We start from the raw sequence: 20,752 nt of genomic DNA on the forward strand, positions 1-20,752 counted from the left end.
CATCCTAGTTGAAAGAAAATAAGGATTCTAATATTATAGGTAGAATTTGCTTTTGGCTGTTGCGGATGACAAGAAAAGCTACTTTGTGTAGTTTTCTTCTGTGGGAATAGACATGTACATGTCTACTTTTGCAGTTTTCACATACCAGATTCCACAAAAGTATGTATATGTCCAATTGAAAGTTCAAAAGCTGGAATAGTTGACACTAGATGACAGTGGAAGTAAAAACTTCTGGAGTACAGTAGATCTTCCAAGCAACAACAAAGCCTCCTTCTTCTGAAAAGAACAGTTTTTAAAACTGTAGCTTTCTTAGCAGTGGATATCACTGGGGCTTTAGCTAAGAACCTTGATGATGTGGTGGAATTGCTTGGTTTCTTCTTCCTGATGGAAGGAACAGTAAGCTACAAACTAGACTGTAATCAGTACCCTACAGTTAGTTTGGCTAGTAGACATATAAAAAAGATCTGTTTCCAGTGCTATGAACTTTTTTTTTTCATGTCAGGAAATCTGTCTAACTGTGTTTTGAGCTTTTAGAAGCATTGAACAGAGTATCCTAGACACCAGGCTGCAGGTGTGCTCTGAACCATGCATCCTTTTGGAACTCATGGCCTGTTCTAAAAGAAGGCAAGCACGTGGTTGCTGCCTTTGAAGGAGAAGAGACTTATGCAGAGGTTTGCAGCTGCTCAGGCCTGTCCTGTGCCAAAGTAAAAGAAGCAGGGAGCCTGTTTCAAATGCAAGGAAAAGAAATCCTTGACATTTGAATGGGTGGAGCTCACTATGAGCCCTCATGATGGGCAAACCTGCTGTAGAAGAGGTGGAAACAAGAGATGGTAAATGCAGCGTTGTAATCCAGCCTCAGTTCACAAGGCTCAGATAGGAAAAACAAAAAAGTAGTTCTTTCTTTTTACCAGAATCTTTCATGTCTCTGTCTTTGCTGTACACCTGGTGATGAAGCCTGGAGACATTTATCTCTTGCTTTGCTTTTGTTTTTGTGTTTGGTTTTTTTGGTGGTTGATAGTTTATTTTTCATTTCTCTGGCATGTATAACCCTTTTTTGTGGCAGTGAAAAAGAAAGCAAGTATTTTACTCTTTTAAAGACAGGTGGAGAAGTCCCCACACTGAGTCCTGTATAAGGCCTGCTTGCCTTTTGTTTCTCCATACTAATTGGCTAGAATGTATGGTGTTAAGTTCCCACAAGTGTCTCTGTTAGAGAATTCCTACATATCCAGCCTTGGGGAATTAAGCTTTGGAAAATGAAGTGCCCATCAAAGCAGGAGGTGGCTGGTACAGTTTGTATCCCACTTCCCCCCCTCCCCCTCCCCCCCCCCCCCCACCTTGCTTTTTTTTCCTTTTTCCAGAAAGCTTAAGAAAAGAGCCTTTTGTCTTCTTTCCTGAAAAGTTACACTGAAATTCATCTGTGCTTTATTCATCTGCTTTCATTTGTGCCATTCATGGGCAGCTGCGTGTTATATAGGACAAAGCAGATGAATTCCTAACCTCCATTCAAGCAGTGTATTGGGAAAGTTTCACCATCACTCTCCCCCGCCTTGTTTTTTGTGGGGGTCCAACTAAGTATTATAGTTTTCAGTTTAAGTACTGAGGCATCTCTGGACTGTGTTTCTCCGCATGCCATTAAAACAGTGTGACAGAGTTCTGCTGCATTGTAAAAGGAATGCATACATACAGATGTGTCTATGTAAAGATATCCCTTTCTCAGTATAGCAAAATTTAGCAGCTTCTAAGGAAATGTGATTTAGAAGTTTACTGAAATTTATGAATAAATATATCTTCTTCCAATGATAACTTCATTTCAGGCATCATCAACTAGGAAAACTTGAATTTACCTTTTGTGAAGACTGTTTCAAATGTGACAGAATTGTATCATTTCACCAAAGTTTACTTTTGATGTGTAGTTCTTAAATAATTCCATGAATGAGGAGAAAAGAGTACCCATTTATTTATGTGCCTCCCTTTTTTTTTTTTTTTTTTAATATAAGATATTTACATGTATCTTGTGCCACATCTTCGCCTGGTGTAAAGTAACAGAAGATATTTGAAAGGATCTGGTCTGATTTATGCACCAAACACATAAACACTTGACACTATGATTTATGTGCTTTACCTCCACAAATTAAGTGTCTTAAACCCAGACTTCTTTTTAGACTGCTTTTCAATCAAATCTGTCACTGCTTCCCTTTCCAAATCAAGATCTAAAAAGCATAATTTATACTGATTACCTTAAAGTTGTAGAATACACATTAGATATGATTAAGAAGTGCTACACGCCTTTTACTTAATTTCATCAGATATAAACGGATTTCATTTCCAACATCTTGATCAACCCACTCTGAAAGCTGATAGGTGCTGGAGCAGACCTCAAACCTTTCTAGATTTGTTGATCCACCTGGAATAACAAGTTCCGTCTTTTTCTCTGCAGACTCTTCGTACTCCGAGCCTCCTGATGTTCAGCAGCAGTTGAACCACTACCAGTCTGCAGCTTTGGCCAGGAACAACAACAACATCAGCCCAATCCCACTTTCTGGGAGTGCTGCAGGAGTGGAAAAAACGGAAGCCATCCTTAACTGTGAATTTTGTGAATTCTCCTCGGGTTACATACAGAGCATTCGGCGTCATTACCGTGACAAGCATGGAGGGAAAAAACTCTTCAAGTGCAAAGATTGTTCCTTTTATACAGGCTTTAAGTAAGTAGTGTGCAAAAGAGATAAACTGAACTCATAAGGGGGTTATTATTATAGCACTTGAAAAGACTTCTGAGATCTTTGAGAGCTGGCTGTAGCTATCAGTAACGTGGCCACCGCTGACCAGGGAGAGGAGCATAGGAAATGCCATGCCAGATCACAGTAGCATCCATGTAATCCATTTTCCTCTCTTCTAAAACAGCCGGTACCATCTGCTGCAGACAAAAGCTCAATAAGACCTTGCAGCAGGTTTTACTTGCTGCAGGAAATGGTACAGGTAGTACTTTTTCCTCAGCCTAGGCATTTAGAGGGGTATCCTTATCCTTAAGTGTGAAAGTTTGCTCTGCAAAAATAAGGTCATTTCCTGGTGCCACCAGCATGAAGCGTGGGATAATGAAGTGTCCTAAGGAGACAAGAGAATTTTTATCACCTTTCTGAAGAAACCTCTCTCATGTAATTTTATTTCTCCTGCCATCTGTCTAGCTGAAAGGCAAAGCATTCTCCAGCATATCTGTTAGGATATAGAGACATTTCAGAAAATCCAGTTAGATGTGCAAAATTTAAAAACTTGGTGCTGCATGTGCTTCTGTGTGTGTTTTTAGCTGCTGTTCCATAAGGGAAAAAAAAAAGGCCTATGTACCTGTATTGTTCATCATTTCCTCCTGGTATGCTGGACCCTTGAGCATAACACCCTCAGCTGACATTTGAGGTCTCAAACTTGTTCAGTTCATAGGAGACTGGTGAGCAGTATGACTTGATGAAGGGGGTGAGTTTTGTGGAAGTACAAACCTGAGAAAATCCATACAAGAGCAAGCTCTAGTTACATGTCTGTAGCTTCTGTTGCTTCAGCCCCTTGCTGCCTTTCTGGTATAATTTGCTTTATATCCTGATTGCTGTCTGTCTTAAAGATTACCAGCCATTGCCAGGTCCACTCGGTCTGTTTGTACCTTGCGACTGCTATTTTCTTCTACCTGTATGAAATGAAATCATATTAAATCAAGCAGGATTTAAACACAGTCATAGTTGCATAAGGGAGTAGTGTATTTTCATGTGGTGTCACAAACCATCAGGGATTTAGTCCTTAGAAGCACAGCATATTTTTTGTCTTTTTCTAAAAAAATTGGGGTGTCAAAAAAATACCACACAAATCTTGTCTTCAACTCACCATAGAAAATTAAATGCATGTAAGCACTCACTGGAGTTGCTAGAAATACACCTGTAGAATTCAGTGATCCCTGGGTTGGGCCTGAAGCCAATTTTGTTAGTAAGCTGCGTTGTCTTCAAGCTAAGGGTCTTGAAGAACTTCAGTGAAACTTCTAACCCTAGTTCAATGTGGCAAGCTCCTTAGCTTTTGCTAGCTTTACGTTGCTTTAGGAACAAATGACCAAGTGCCCTAAGTTTACACACGCCTCTAATTTCAGTAGTTGAGCTTATGGTTAGGTAGGTGTACAGTTAAATTCCTCTGTATGCATGTCTCTTGCAACTTTTGAGTGTGCAGCCAGTATAATGCCAACATGATTTTTTCTGTTCTGAAGTACTGTGGAGTATTCATTCATTCCTCCACATTAATAAGTAGAGTATTCTTAGTCTTGGGTTTTCAGGTCCTTGTAGCTGATGCTTTAAAACTTAACCATACGGTGCCAGCTCATTTTGAACACAAGTCTGGTTTGAATCCTGAATCTAAACATTTTAGTTGGTTTTGGGCTTGTCCTAGAAAGACAGAGCTGCTTACGGACGTTATCTGCCTCCAGAAATAAGTCTGTCCTCACCTCTGCAAGTTCAGAACAGTTGATAGATTTTGTTCAACTTGCTAAAAATTTAATCTTTGCCAGAGGAGGTACACTGAATTTTTCAGCCTGAAGACAAATTAGCATGAAAGATGGGAATTCTTTTGCTATCTGCCCTATAGCAATGTAACTATAGAGCAATGCATGCAAAATAATATCTTGTCAGAATGAGTGTTTTGTTACTTGAGGATACAAGCCTGCAAATACCTCTCCTCATGTGTTACTCATGTGAGTAGCCCCACTGAAATGCCATGTGGCACTGTGAAGACAAGGCTGAGTGGTATCTGTACCATTTTACACAACGCATCCCTTATAGAGCTGTGACACTTCATCATTCCCTGCACACCTCTTCTGACTGCTTCCATCTCTCCCTCCCGTCTCACAGATCTGCTTTTACTATGCACGTGGAAGCTGGGCATTCGGCAGTTCCTGAGGAAGGACCCAAAGACCTTCGCTGTCCTCTTTGCCTCTATCACACCAAATATAAACGCAACATGATTGACCATATAGTTCTGCACAGAGGTAACAATATCCCTGTATGTGTCTGTATCTGATGAGGGGAATGCTGAACAATGCCCTTCTCTTTTAGACTGGTTTCATTAATTTTTTCCATCTCTGTACATCATTACATTTCCCCCTCTCTGTACCCGAGGACAAGTATGGTGAATAAGTCATCAGCCCTTGAGTATCTTTTTTTTTTCATTTCTAATTGATGCATCTTATTTATTTCCTGTGAAATTCAAAGTTACCTTGTGCTGAAACAGGGCAGATTTAAAATTGTTTTTAAGCTTTTCCTCTAGAGAGGTTAACAGTGATCAAACACCTGTTTAGTGAGAGTTGCCCTAATTTACAGCTCTAATCTAGGCAAGAGTTGTTTCCTGCTTATGTCCTTGTTATCATAAAGTTGTTGCTATCATCAGCTCCATGACAGGGTGTATCAACTGACTGGAGAGGCCCCAAAATATCCCTTGATTACTTGCTTGAGTTTTTTCTCTTCAGCATTCTTAGGATGAAAACACGAATGTTCATATTTTTGTTTTTCTTTAAGTCTCCTTTTCTATCTCCATCTCTCACTACTTTTTTTTTCTTTTTTTCCTTTTTTTTTTTTAAAGCCAGCTAAGAGTGGGATTAGGGATTTCTATATTCTATTAACTTCAGGCTTGCTAGCTCAGAAGACACAGCTGTTTGGGCTCTCTGGGCTGGGATTCCTGCCCATAGCTATCACACTTGATGCTTGTAGATGGTCTGTTGGCTGCCGAAATCCAAACCCATGTGTCGGAATGGCACTCTGCCTACTTGAAGGTTGGGCAGAGTTTCACAGTAGGGTGTTGGTGGTGAGAAAACAAAAGTTTTGCATGCCATCTTTTTCCTGGAGCAGATCCTGGTGTGACAAGCACTGTCATAATTCCTTGTAACATACCACTTTTCAGTGTTGGTAGCTTGAAGTCCTTCTTGCACATATTTCTGTCTGCTAACAGGGGAACATCTGGGAAAAATGACCTGCCGGTGATTCAGAAAGCCTGTTACAAAGCTGCCTTAATTGGTTGTAAGAGTTTGGCAGATGCTTTAGCTTTTAGTTTTTGTCTTTGAAGGTGTTTTTCAGCTTCAGGGCATACTCCAGAATTAGCTCTCTTTAGGGTAAGGCAGGGTTCAGTTAACCCCTATGCAGGGGACAGTGCAGTTCCAAGTGCTGCTGAGGTGTGTTCTGGTTTTTGGCTGTGCCAGGGCTCCAGTGGACACTCCCAGACCTTTAAAATACAGGTAGATAGACTGAGCAAGAACTTGATGGACTTAGTTAGGGTATTTTCCATCATGCATAGACTTGACACCGGGAATATCCAGTTCCAGATGTGAAAGAGCTCTTCATGAGCTCAGGCAGCTGCAGTGCCTGTACAGAGCTGTATCTGACCATTACAAGGAGATGGTTACCTCCTGGGTAGGTGCTACTGTTGATCTGTTCTTCTGTAGAGCTATGGCTTTGGTTGCACAAAGCAACCTTGGGCCTTTGTGCTGCTGAAACAAAGCTGATAGCAAAGGACATCATGATACACCTTCTAGAGCACTGGGAGAGGTATAACAAAGTCAAAGAAGTTTTAATGCAAATAGGGTTTTAGTTAATAAAGAATCTCAGAGGCCACTGAAAAGAAGGACAAGGTTTTTCCATGGCACCAAGCATCCACGTAATAAGGGAGGTAGGGTCCTTGCTTAAAGTTCTTTCTGGTGCATATATCTAGCTAAAAAACCCCTCTACTGTTGTATTTAATTATGTGGCAGCTGAAGCAGACAATTTTGACAAGATTTAATATCCACTGAAAGGGAGACTAAGTGACAATAAATGTAGTCTGAGATAGCCTTCCTTTTTTATAGCCATTGCATTGGTAAAATAAGGGAATAGCCCTGATCTGTGGTCCAAGAAAATTAGTTTTGAGGTAGATGGAGTGGTGCAGTGTGTGAAATCAAGAGTGAAGGATTTGATCCATTTCATAGTTAATGTTTCTCTTGTGTAAAAGGACATGCTTACGGATGCATGACTCTTACATTACTTCCAAGTTGCTGCATCCCTCATCCTTGGTGAAACAGCATGTGCTTGAAATGGAGAGTTTATTTGCCTCTTAATCAGTGGCTACAGAAGCTTGGGTTTACAGGTCTAAAGCATTATCAGCTAGAAGGCTGACTGCTTAGTGAGAAAAAAATAGGCAAGGAATTTGATTCTCATCAAGAATGAGGGCAAACAGGAAGCCTTCAAGAGTCTCCTGTATCACCTATTCCTCATCAGTGTAAAAGTGGTTCAGCATCCCTTCTGCAGTCACAGATGGAGGTCAGACTCATTACAGGTGGCCTGTAGCAAGGAACTGACACAGACAGAAGCTGCTGTGCAGGTAGGTGAAGAGAAGAAATTTAGCTCTTGAGTTCTTCCTGGCCTTCATGACAGGCAAGCCTGGGGAGAGAGGAGGAGATAGTGAACTTTTGCTCCATGGCTGCAGAGGTGTTGGCCTTTGATTTAGTCTGGACATTGCAATTAGTTTTCATTATTCCTTCCAGTTCCATTCCCATCACACATTTTGAAACACATTGGTGTTTTTTCAAGGCTAAATACTACTTACCAAGATCACTATTGGGTCTACTTTAAAATCCTTAGGGCAATTTTTTTTTTTTCTTTTAGCTATCATTTTATTCGCTTTCTGATAGTAAGAACAAAAGAGTGACTTTGTTCTTCCATTTAACAGAAATCACACCAAATTATTTTAAATTGTAAATTTAGGATAAAAAACTCAAATTTTCAAATTCGTCCGCCTCCCCAAAGGCTTCATGGCTACATAACCTCATTGCTTACACAGTGTTATTTTTGGCATTATTCCTGGTATGCACAGCTTCATTGATGTATGCAGAACCCTTATGTTGTGCTTGCTTTTGGCTACTGGAATGCATATGCAACATGTTCCGTGACTGTAGCTTGGATTTTCAGGCAAAAATGCATATTTTCAAACACTCAACATGACCAAATAATTGGTCTATGTCTAGATAGTAGGACTGTTTTGTTTGTACTTTGTTTACCTTTAAAGGGAAGGGGATAACTTGTATCTGCTGTGGTGTGTTGATGGGCAAAGATTATTTCCTTACAGCCGAGGACTGAAAGGGTCATGGGGTCTTTTATGCCTTGAGCAATAAAATGTGTGTCTACTTTGAGCTACCATACTGCAAATACCTAGTGCATTAATGACCTTTCAGTTTGATCTCTGATCTGCATTACAATTAGCCTGAATATTTCACTGTAATAGAAGGATTTGGTTTCTTAAACCCAAATGATGCTTTTAGGTGTTTATTTTGTTGTTGATTTTTAATAACACCTCTCATTAAATTGTTCCACAATTCAGGACATTTTTTGGTGAGGTGTATGCAATAGTCTTTGTTTAGACACTGCTGAACTTTGAAGAAGTCTACACATGGATAAAGAAGCTACCTCTTTCAATTTGTGTGTGGGACCTTATGGTTTCCTGTAATCTTGTCAGTTGCCCAGATTTAAGTGAATTCAAAAAGAGTAATTAAATGAACATAACTTTGTAGGAGCAAAGTGGAGTTAAGAGCATCAACCTATGAAGGTTCTGGATTCAAATAACCTGCAAGTTCCAAAATCATTGCTTGGAGGAAGCTCACATAATGTAAAAGTTTTAAATCATCCCCTGAAAGTGAAATCCTTCGGGCTAGAATTGATGTTTATGTTTATTTTGCCTTTCTCCCATTATTGTGATGCCTTTGATTTGGGGAGTGTGTGTGTCTGATTGTGAGATAATAAGTTTTGCTAACTTATTATGCAGGGAATGCTGCATTACTCCAGACTGGTAGATAAAAAAGTTTTATACCAGACCATGTTTTAGCTTTTTAATCTGTGTCAGGTGCTAGAGGAAAAGTGAATTTTCAAATATTTTAATGAGTATTTCTCTTTTTGAAAACTTCACTTGACTTTTTCACTTTTGAAACCGGCTGTGTCACTTATTTCAGTGAGTTCAAAAGCACACAGCTGCAATGACCTTGTAAAAAAGTCTTCTTATGACCCCAGAATCACAGCTTTAAATTCTGTTGTCAGTTAGACCGTATTCTCTCCCCTTTTCCCACTCTGAATGGCCACAACTTGGTGTCTTTATAGCTAGAGAAGCTGTTGTTGGTGTAGAAGAGAATTGTAAGTCCATAGGTTGTTTTTCTTAAGGCATAGCTTTGGGGAAAACTTCCGCTTTTTGAAGAGGCCAAAGAGGAAGGTTATGAGAAAGGTTAACTTTTGTGTTCAGGGAGAAGCTGAGCAGGATGGAACATTTTGTTGGCCTGTAGAAAGAAGTCTTGTGAGCAGCAGTGGCATGTGGATTGGCCAAAGGTGAATGAACAATGGAGCTTTTGCCACCTTCCAGAAACCTTAAGGGGGTTTCTATTTCTGTAGTTGTCTTTGGATGTGATATTACCATCCTCACTAAAGAAAAGGGCCCATTGGCTCAGATCCATGTGTGGATTGCAGTGTCTCACATTCCCCTAGCCTTTATGTCTACCTTCTGAGATTCAGGCCTATTTTTTTCATTTGTTTGTTTTAATCTGTCATTGTGGATGAACCTGAATGAGAAGGATCAGGCTTCTCCTGTGATCCATAAGGAGTAACAATACTGAATGTCACTGTTCTAGATCAAAAGGCCACTTGAGTAACAAAAGCCCATAATAAGAATCTTCTGGTGACACTCAGCTGAAGAATCAAATTTGGGGTTTCCCTTGTGCACACAGCTCATGGAACCACAGTGGATGAGTGTTATGTGCACCCAGTTCTGGCTCTGTCAAATGGCTGACAGTGATTGCCACTCTGTTAAGGGTCAGTGCTTTGCTTGAGAAGTGGAGAATTTAATAACTCAGCAAGAGCATTTTCAGTGCATGCCTGTATCCATGATTTGAACTGTGGGAAGTGTGACATGACATGCATACAGATTTTGCAAGCTTTCTGAAAGCTGTGGGTGTGCTGGGAAGTTTCTGCCTCTGACTGACCTGCACAGCTTCTTCCAGGAAAAGGTGCCGCCTTGCTGACCCTCTCAGTCCCCACAGAGTAGCCTTAGATGTAATGGTGAGGATACCCACTCTGATTTTTATAGAGCTGGCAGGGTGATGCATTGGGAAACACCCTGCAGCTTCCCTGTTCATTGCATTTCTAGCTGGCTGCTGTCAAGTGCTGAGCCAAAATGAACTTTTGATCTGGCTGTTTTATAGCTGGTTTTGTATTCCCAGGCTCTGCTACTCTGACTTACAGATAGAGCCTCATTTGCCCCAAAACCTCCACTCCCATTCTCTTCACCCAATAAGCAGTCCCATTTATGAGGACACCTGCATTTGTAGCCTTGGAGAATTAATTATCCCACTCACTGAAGGACAAATTATTGTCTTGTGTTTTTTGTGTCGATCCAACTTATCTCTCATTCTTCCATAGACAGACTGATGACCCATATGGAAGATCCTGTTCCTTGTGTGGGTGGTAGTGCCCAAACAGTTGACATGTGGGCCTGCTATTTCATAAAATTTGTTAAATGAATGTTGTCCTTTCCCTACAGAAGAGCGAGTCGTTCCCATTGAAGTCTGCCGTTCAAAACTGTCAAAGTACTTGCAGGGAGTTGTTTTCCGCTGTGATAAGTGTACCTTTACCTGCTCCAGTGATGAGAGCTTGCAGCAGCACATAGAGAAGCACAATGAACTGAAACCTTACAAATGCCAACTCTGCTATTATGAGACCAAACACACAGAGGAGCTGGACACTCACCTTCGAGATGAGCACAAGGTAACATCCAAATAGTTTTAATTTGTAGTGATCTACTCTTTGCAAATGCAGAATCAGTTTACTTGCATGTCAAATCTGAGTGGCTAACTTGCTGTTGGGGACTTTTTCCCTCCCTCCCCAAATCTGGAAGCTAATCCTGTGTTGACCCTCACTTTCTCTTTTTTCTTTGGACACTTAAAATTGAGGGTTTCTAAAGCTGTTCAGATTGATCAGAGTTGGCAAACCGTTGTATGCGGAGTATAATTACCTTGAAAAGTCCCTTGCATATGCTAGGTTTATTTAAAGAGGGGGGAAAAAAGGGCTGTGAAGCAATATTAAAGCTGTATGATTCAGCCTCTGTAAGAGGCAGGAGATTCCAAATGTAAGATTACTCTGGCTACTTCAGCAGCGTGACATGCCATGCGTATTTTAATAACAAAGAAGGCAATACTTCCCCGTTTACATTTAACAAGGGAAAGATAAACAGCAAGTATAACCATGTCCCAAGGTAAGCCTGCTTTGGAGTTTTTGTGGAATTCCTGAGTGCAGACATGAAGCAGTCTCTGAGAAGTTTTTAGAGGCTTCTCACAGATTGTTAGCTTTTAATTTCTGTAACTGTGAGCTGTGTAGCTGAGAGACACTGAAATTCTAGAACTGAGATGTGTTTTGGAGTATTTTTTAGAGTGCTTCCTTGTCACATTTCCAGGGGAGGCAGCTATATGCCTCTGCCTGTTGGAGTTGAGCTTTGCAGCTCCTCACTGAAAACTCCTGATTCATTGCCTGAATGACATTCTTCTTGCAGCCAAGTACATTTATATTGGCAGTATTAGCAGCAGAAGTCCCAGCAAAGCTTTTCATGCTTAAAAAATATTTGGCTGTCTTATAAAAACCAACTCGATAAACTTATGTTGGCCTGATATGCTTATCTGCCCTCTTCTTTATTACTTCCGGAGAGTTGTATGCAGTTCACAGGGTATGTGAGATGCTCCATGCCTCCAGGTCACCATAGCAAGGCACCTGCTGTATCCAGGAGGCGCTGTTCCTCATTCTTTTCACACAGTGCATCAGGCTGGGAAGATTGTTCCCTTACTTACTTCTCCCTTCCAATCCAGACATGCAGTGATGGTACTAGTGGTTTAGGGTATATTTTCCCCATTTCTCTTTGGTAATTTACATCTCGCTTATTTGTGTCCAAGTTCTGGTCTCAGATACCCAAATGATATTGCACTTTAAAGAGTTCCTGTGCATGAGCTCAATTGAATTAAGTTCTTTGCATATGGTCTTGTTTGTTTAAATCTCAATGGGTAATGTGTTAAGTCATGGAACTTCATCACAACTGTCTGTACAGAGTAGTGCTAGGAATTTGAACAGCACAGCATTTAGAATAGTTTGCTGTTTGGAGATATACTACAGTCTAATTCACATGCTGTGTAGGTTCATTCACATTCCCTTTCCCACAGAGGGATAAAAAATATTCAGTGGGTGTTGATATTTTATTCAGCATCCTGCAGGAGCTGTTGTACCATGCTTGTTCCTCTGTCTCCATCCTGTCTGCCTCTGTGGCTCAGTGCCTGAGCTGCTGGAGGGCTGTCTCTTTGCATGAAAGATGAATCCAAAATCCTTTCCAACAGCGATCAATGAGCTCAGAGGGTGCTTGTCATCCAACAAGATGCCCTAGCGTCCTGGTCACGCTCCATGCTCTCTGCCTCTACTGTAAATCTGGGCTGCTCCTCTGCTGTTTCTGTTGGATGTAATGGAGTTCCCGACTTCCGTGCCCTAAGCTGCTCCTTTCATACTGCTGCTGTGAGCTGTTAAGTAGCTGGTGCATTTCATCCTGGGTTTAGCTGAATTTGACTGCTGGGTGAAGTGTTCCCATTATAGTCTGTGTATCAGTTTGCAAAGCACTTTGCAGCCATTCGTAATGAAAATTAATCTGTTATTAATGAGTGAAAGTGTATGCAGCACACAGCAGCTATGTGCTTAGTAAAAGACCCATCCTTTCATGAATGAAGCTGAATGAACTAGTCACAAAGAGTTTTCTTTCAGTGTGGATGTGCGGTGTTTGATCACAGCAGTTGAACAGTCCCATTAAAAGAGACTACAACTTGAAGTGTTTTACATTTCTTGGACTTTTTGTTTGTTTGTTTTAATACACCAAAGCCAGGAAGAAATATAGGCATTTTACTGAATGTCATTAATTTTTGAAAACAAAAAATGGGAAACGCAGAATGAACAGCAAAAGAAGGGTAGTTGAAGTGAGCCGTAATTTGACTGGGTGACTGTATGTCCCCTCTAGCTGAGTAGACTTTGATGTGTACTCGATTTCGTTTTGCAAATGTGAATATTTTTCTGAGTAGCAGATGATTGTGCTGATTGCTGACAAAAGCGTATCTTTCAAAGGTGAGTCGTAATTTTGAGCTTGTTGGACGAGTTAACTTGGACCAGTTGGAACAAATGAAGGGGAAGACAGAGAGCTCCAGCAGTGATGAAGAAGAAAAAGAAGAAGAGTTAAGTCCCCAGACTGAAGAGAGAGGTCAGTGCAGCCCTTCTGGTTTTTTGGGGTTTTTTTTGGGTTTTTTGGCACTGCAACATGCCCCACCAGTCCCACGGAGCAAGGTCAGCTGTTGACTCTACAGTACATTCCTGTGGAGCCATGAAGGCATGCCAGCAGGAGCAGAATGGGGCTTTTGTGAAGACACTGCTCCTGGGGGAATCTTGTTTTTCTAATCCTTATTACAAGTTTTCTGTCTGTTAAGAAAATTTGTGCTATGAGAAAACACAGATAGCATGTGTGACTTATCTTCCTACGCAGATAACATCTGTAAGGGCTTTGAAAACTACGTAAGTGAAGTATTTTAGTTGTCTGTCATATTTTCTGTTTTGATAATGAATTTTCAGCTTTTCACTCAGCATTGTTCAAGTGAAGGATGAAGGGGTCATGGCCAAACTTTTTTGTGGGCTGTTATTAACTCCATGCCCAGCATTCCTTGTCAGACAGAGTCAGTCCTGTTGCAGTTGCTGCAGTTGGCAGCTCTGGAGCCAGGATATGTCCATGCCCCACCTGTACTGCTATGTATTTAAATATGTGCCCAAGTTTGTGTTTAAGACTTGTTCCACTGACTTTAGCAAGGCTACACCATCTGCTTGCTAATGCTTTTGGTTTGGTTGAAGTTAGATCAGTAGAGAAAAAGTAAGTTCTCTGTAAATTGAACTAAGGGTTTCCTGCCTTTCCCTTCCAACAACATTTCCCCATGAAAAACAGGTTATTGCATTATCTGGTGTAAACTGTGTGTTGTGTAGTCTGCTCTGGTGCACAGTTAATCAGTCAAATACAGCATGTTCACAACTCTTTGACATCGTTAGCCCTTGATGTCTGAATGTCAGTTTCCTGGGGTCAGCCACCCTCTTGATGCTGACAGCCACAGTTAGCCAAGTTCTGTGTACTTTAACTAATGGTATGCCACCATGTTTATACCTTTTGCCTCCTGAATTTTCAGCTTTCAGTCTCACTGAGGAATTGTTCACCAAAAAAAAAGTCTCCCTACATCTTTTCAGACCTTGAAAAATTCACACTTCTGGATTCACAGGTTGTTGACAGAAGGGGCTCAGATCATGCTTCTTACCTTTTAATAGAAAAACCTCAGTGTCTTGGCCTTTGTTTATTGTCCCTGCAGCATGAATTTGGTCTGCGCTTGTCACCAGCACTTCACTTCAAGTCTGGTTAGTGATAGCTTTTTGTTTAAATGAGAAAGGAAGCGAGTTGATTAGGAAACCATTTATGTTTTAAAGAAAAGTATCCTTCAAAAGATCTTAGGTAGAGCAGTAAAAAAATCAGAGGAGAACCTAGAGGGGTGTTTGGTCTATGTGCATTTGAAAGCTTGACGTTAGTAACTCGTATGCAAACGTGCTTGAGTGTCGGGGCACAGCTTTATCCCTCAGACCTTCATGGCCATAACAACAGTTGTGTAATAACTTGACCAGAGGACCAGCTTACCTTAGTAGCAGATGTTACAGACTGATTAATGTTTTGTATAGACCCACAGCTAGCAGGGGATGAAGAGTCATGCCGTCCTTGTGAGGATTACCTTAGCATTACATACAAGCATAGGTGCTGAAGTGACCTTGGAGCCATTGTATCTAGATCAAGGAGGAGAAGGTGATATCTGCCAAGCCTTAAAAATCTACATAAATGCACCATGGGGAGGGGGACAGGCCAGGGTCAAGTTCATAGTAAAAAATGCCTTTAGGTTACACAGTGAAAATGTAAAAATATGACTTTCTATGCTGGAGATTTAAATTTGCAGAGAAAATACATGTGTTACCCCCATGTTTCATGTGATCAATAGTTAAACAAGGGATAATATCTTGATAATTCTAATTTCTATTTTGTACTATTTTTAGGCTGTATCTGTGTTTTTTAAATCACTGGCTAAAGTGATTTCTGCGTGCTTGTTCAGATGACCAGTCTAAGAAAATCATGCATATTTCCAAGTTTGTTTTGCAGCTGTTCTTTCCTGACTGGCCTGTAGGGTGAATGTTTCAACATCGTTATTCTTTTTCTTTTTTAATCTGTAACCATTTCCAATATATTACAGTACAATAGGTAGAAAATGCAGAAACCCCTTATTTCTACTACAGCAAGGGTATTTAGAAAAGATCCAGATGTATTGACTATATTTGTCTAGACAAGTTGTGGATTACCACTATAAGGTGCGAGATGCAAGGTACACTTTCGAAGTGTCCTAGTGAGACAGGAACTGAAGGTGTGGTTGGATGCTGAGTTGCGTGCTGACATCTCTGTATGTACTTTCAGAAGGTAGTTCTAACACAGAAATGGTTTACCCTGTTAGCAGATGACCAGACTTATGGTTTTAAATAGAGCCTGTCACAGTGGCTAATGTTGTCACAGCTTTTAAACCACATCAAACTGTGTAATCCCGTATGCCTCTCATGTGCTTTTGACAATTCTAGTCTTTGTGGTGTTAGCAGGAAGTGGGATTTACTGAGTGCCTCTGTGCGCTCCAGGTATCTGGAAGCAAATGCTGTCTGAACCCTCTGATGTCTGTGACTTTGGCAGAACCAGGATTTCTTCCCATGAGTCAAACAGCTGCCTAAATTGGCCACTTTAACTTCAGACTGGTGTGGGCAGTACTGAAGGTGTGAAGAAGAGTGTGTTACTTCTCCAAATGGCCTGTTGGACAGCAAACCAGAGAAGGGCTGTTGCCCATGTGAACAGGCAGAGCTGGGCAGCAGAGTTCAGCAGAGTTCAACTGCTGTTTTGGATGGAAAAGAAAGGGAGAGATTGGCTGCTGGTAAAGGATAGTAGAAAATATATTGACCTAGGAGGAAGAAGATGATGGGGGAAAAGAAAGTGTCTGGCATAAACCATGGAAAGAACAGCTCCTCATTGTAGGCACTGTATCCCAGAGGGTCTGTCTTTCTTTACTGACCTTTATGTTTTTGTCCTAGCAGAAACTGGAATCAAGAGGTGTTTTTCCTCAGTAGACAAAAATAAATGTCCATGAGTGCTTGTACATGTGATGCAGAAAAACCACAGAGAGGTCAGATATCTGTGCAGTCTGTCACTTCTCTTCTGCAGGCCTCAGAGAAGAGCAGTTTCTGATACTTATTTGGAGAAGCAGTCCGGATTCACAGCCCTAAAAGCAAAACTGATGGGGAAGTAGGGTCAATAAGATAGTGTTTTCTGAAGAGGTGATGGATTTACTAGAGTATCACTTGCTAATCTTAATGGGAGTTGCAAGGATAAATCATGGACTGGTTCAGATTGGAAGGGACCTCTAAAGATCATACAGCCCAACCTCCCTGCCATGGGCAGAGACGTCTTTCACTAGATCAGGTTACTCAAAGCCCCATCCAGCCTGACCTTGAACGCTTCTAATGATGAGGCATCCACACGTTCTCTGGCCAACCTGTACCAGCATCTCAACACCCTCATCTTAAAAATTTTCTTCCTTATGTCCAACCTAAACCTACCCTCTCTCAGTTTGAAGTCGTTACCCCTTGTCTGGTCACTACAGGCCCTGGTAAAAAGTCTCTCTCCATCTTTCTCATAAGCCCCTTCTAAGAACTGAAAGGCCGCCACAAGGTCTTCCTGAGAACTGCTTTTCTCTAGGCAGAACAACCCTAACCCCCTCCGTGTTTGAGCAAAACATCCTCTATCTTTTATGCTTCCTCTCTGCAGAGACCCAGAAAAAACTTCCTATTTTGTACTATGTGGTAGGCATGTTCTTGTACAGAACAGCAGCATTTACCTCTAAAACTTTTACCCTCCATAAATATTATACTAGTGTGTATATAAATTTATTTTGCACATAAGGTCTTAAAATCCAGATGTAAAATGAACTAATGGCATTGACTGACTTTCTGGTATTCCCCTTGACACAGTACCTCACTGTGTGATATTTAAGCACATAATAAATCCCTGACAGTAAGAAATACAAAGTGGGTTTTTTTTTTCTTTTAGGGGGAAGAGGCAAAAGTGGTGTTAAGAACCACTCCACATTGAACTTTAGTAAAGGCTAACTAGTGAGAAATGTGTCACAAAAATACATTTACAGGACTTACAATACAGATAATAGAAAATGTGTGGGCAATTTTAAGTTCACAGGCTGATCGTAAAAAGAGTAAATATGAGAGTGAAGAAATCAAGGGAGCAGAGATCAGAACCAAAATGGAGCAAAATCCTTTTTATTATGTAGTTTGGGAGGAGTCAGAAAGACATTCTGTTGATTTCTTGCTTAAGATAATCCCTGCTAAGGAATTAATGCTCTGAGCAGATGGTGCTGTCTCATTTCCAGCAAAAGAATCAAGTGAGATAGTCCATGCAATTATTTTTAATGACTTGTGTGGTGATCTTCTTAATTTGTGAGAAAATGTTTCATCTTTTGTTAAAGCTGTCTGTGTTCACATGGAGCTTGACTTTCAGAAGTTCTGCTCCCTGAGCTGCCAGTGACTTTAGTCATATTATTAGGTGCTTGACACTTTCGCAAATGAGGCTCCAAGCACTTTGTGTAAAAGATTAGGATGGGATGAAACACCTATGCAGTTAAGATGCAGGACTTAACCCATAAGACTTAATGATGAAGGGATATCTATTAATTATGAGGATCATGTGTTAAATATACCAAGTCGTTCTTTCCTAAAATTCGTACTACCAATTAAAAATTATAGATGGGCTTTAGTGGCTTTTTTATTTTGCTTTCAAGCCATTTCAGCCCTAAACCTCTCAGTTTTGGTTTACAGTTAAAACTCCGCAGTCTCTTCATTTGTTGAAATACAGGAACAGGGAGTAGTAGGTAGCTCATTACCCTTACTTGCATGGATGCTTTAAGACTTAGAGTAGGATTTGTTGCTTGCAGGGTCACTTTGCTTTGAGGGAGTTGCATTTTCACAAGCAAAGTTATTTGATAGGTAAGTCCTTTTGCTTCTCATGGGTGAGAAGGTGCAACAGAATAGATCAAAGTAGGATCACAGTGATCCCTTCTTGCCTAGTCACTTCTGAATTCACAGGCTGTGCTGCCTTTTTCCAGATTCCATGATGTTTCATGACAGCGGTGCTCCAGAGAAGCGCTTCCCATGTGAGTTCTGTGGCCGATCATTTACAGAAGGCTCTGAGTGGGAGCGACATGTGCTGAGACACGGCATGTAAGTTGCTTTACACTCCTCTGCCAAACCAACAAAGGTAACAGTAAATCTCTGTGCATTCCCCCACCTCATTCCTCACCTCCCAAAAAGCCCCATGATGAAGGCACAATTTTATGAAGAACAATTCTGTCTGTCACAAGTGTGGATACAGTCATCAGGTGTTGCTGCATGGGAAGTTCCTGTTAATGCTTTTTAACTCTGCTGCTCAGAGTGGCTGTAGAATGTAGGGTTTAACTATGATTCTAAAACTTAAGATTGTCCAAAGGTGAATCACAGAATCACAGAATGTTAGGGATTGGAAGGGACCTCAAAAAATCATCTAGTCCAACCCCTCTGCTGGAGCAGGAACGCCTAGATGAGGCCACACAGGGATGTGTCCAGGCGGGTCATAAATGTCTGCAGAGAAGGAGACTCCACAGCCTCCCTGGGCAGCCTGTTCCAGGCTCTGTCACCCTTACTGTGAAGAAGTTTCTTCTCATATTTAAGTGGAACCTCTTGTGTTCCAGTTTGTACCCATTGTCCCTTGTCCTATCATTGGTTGTCACCGAGAAGAGCCTGGATCCATCCTCGTGACATTCACCCTTTACAAATTTATAAACATTAATGAGGTCACCCCTCAGTCTCCTCCAAACTAAAGAGACCCAGCTCTCTCAGCCTTTCCTCATGAGGGAGATGCTCCACTCCCTTAATCATCTTTGTTGCCCTGCACTGGACTCTCTCCACCAGTTCCCTGTCCTTCTTGGACTGAGGAGCCCAGAACTGGACACAATATTCTGGATGCAGTTTCACCAGGGCAGAGTAGAGGGCAAGGAGAACCTCTCTCGACCTATTAAACACCCCCCTTCTAATACACCCCAGGATGCCATTGGCCTTCCTGGCCACAAGGGCAAAGTGCTGGCTCATGGTCATCCTGCTGTCCACCAGGACCCTCAGGTCCCTTTCTCCTATGCTGCTCTCTAACAGTTTGTTCCCCTACTTATACTGGAATCTGGGGTTTTTCCTACCCAGATGCAAGACTCTACACTTGCCCTTGTCATATTTCATTAAAATTTTCCCCTCTGAACTCTCCAGCCTGTCCAGGTCCTGCTGGATGGCAGCACAGCCTTCTGGCGTGTCAGCCACTCCTCCCAGCTTCGTGTCATCAGCAAACTTGCTGACAGTGCACTCTATTCCCTCATCTAAGTCATTGATTAATATATTGAATAGTACTGGTCCCAGTACCAACCCTTGAGGCACTCCACTAGATGCAGGCCTCCAACTAGACTCTGCCCCATTGACTACCACTCTCTGGCTTCTTTCCTTCAGCCAGTTCACAGTCCACCTCACTACCCAATCATCCAGACCACACTTCCTCAGTTTAGCTGCGAGGATGCTGTGGGAGACTGTGTCAAATGCTTTACTGAAGTCAAGGTAGATCACATCCACTGCTTTGCCATCATCTATCCACCTGGTTATGTCCTCATAAAAGGCTATGAGGTTGGTCAAGCATGACTTCCCCTTGGTGAAGCCATGTTGACTGCCCCTAATGACCCTCTTATCCTTGATATGCCTTCAGATGGCACCAAGGATAAGTTGTTCCATCACCTTCCCATGGATGGAGGTGAGGCTGACTGGTCAATAGTTACCTAGGTCCTCCTTCTTGCCCTTTTTGAAGACTGGAGTGACATTTGCTTTCTTCCGGTCCTCAGGCACCTCTCCCATTTCCCTTAGTAAAGATGATGAAGAGTGGCCTAGCTATAACTTCAGCCAGCTCCCTCAGCACCCACAGATCCACCTCATCTGGACCCATGGGTTTATGGATATCCAGATTGCTTAATTGCTCCCTAACCCAGTCCTCATCAACTGAGGCAAACTCCTCCATTGTCCTGACTTCCTCTGGGTCCTCAGAGGTACGGGGCTTCTCAGAAGAGCCTCTGGCAGAGTAGACAGAGACAAAGAAGGCATTCAGTAACTCTGCCTTCTCTGTATCTTCTGTCACCAAGGCACCCACCTCATTCATCAGTGGGCCTACCTTGCCCCTGGTGTTAGTTTCATCTGCCACGTATTTAAAAAAGCTCTTTCTGTTGTCCTTGACTCCTCTTGCCAGGTTTAATTCTAAGCAGGCCTTAGCTTTCCTAGTTGCCTCCCTACACCCTCTGACAACAGCCTTATATTTCTCCCAAGTGGCCAGTCCCTCCTTCCATGATCTGTAAACTCTCGTCTTCCACTTGAGCTTACCCAGCAGTTCCATGTTTAACCACGCAGGTCTCCTGGCTCCCTTCCTTGACTTCCTACGTGTCAGGATGCCTCGATCTTGAGCTTGGAAGAAGCAGTCCCTGAATGCT

The 20,752-nt window shown here is 41.7% G+C and overlaps 1 protein-coding gene and 1 long non-coding RNA gene across 13 annotated transcripts in view; one reads left to right on the forward strand and one right to left on the reverse strand.

Annotated features, from left to right (window-relative positions):
- Window positions 1-20,752, forward strand: part of ZNF462 (zinc finger protein 462) — a 96,702-nt gene that overhangs the window by 72,175 nt on the left and 3,775 nt on the right. For 11 of the 12 annotated variants that reach the window (XM_065045678.1, XM_065045684.1, XM_065045679.1 and 8 more), the window contains 5 exons: window positions 2,438-2,702; window positions 4,872-5,008; window positions 10,561-10,784; window positions 13,164-13,296; window positions 18,314-18,428. In XM_065045678.1, the coding sequence (XP_064901750.1) occupies window positions 2,438-2,702; window positions 4,872-5,008; window positions 10,561-10,784; window positions 13,164-13,296; window positions 18,314-18,428 (874 nt within the window). Of the gene's footprint in view, window positions 1-2,437; window positions 2,703-4,871; window positions 5,009-10,560; window positions 10,785-13,163; window positions 13,297-18,313; window positions 18,429-20,752 lie in introns of those variants that run through there. The other variant, XR_010468892.1, reaches the window with a different exon arrangement.
- Window positions 18,310-20,752, reverse strand: part of LOC135577266 (uncharacterized) — a 40,093-nt gene continuing 37,650 nt past the window's right edge. The window contains exon 3 of the long non-coding RNA XR_010468894.1: window positions 18,310-18,448. This is a non-coding gene — a long non-coding RNA (uncharacterized LOC135577266). The remainder of the gene's footprint in view (window positions 18,449-20,752) is intronic.

This window comes from Columba livia, chromosome Z, assembly GCF_036013475.1.
Source record: "Columba livia isolate bColLiv1 breed racing homer chromosome Z, bColLiv1.pat.W.v2, whole genome shotgun sequence".
In the NCBI taxonomy this organism is placed as follows: domain Eukaryota; kingdom Metazoa; phylum Chordata; class Aves; order Columbiformes; family Columbidae; genus Columba; species Columba livia.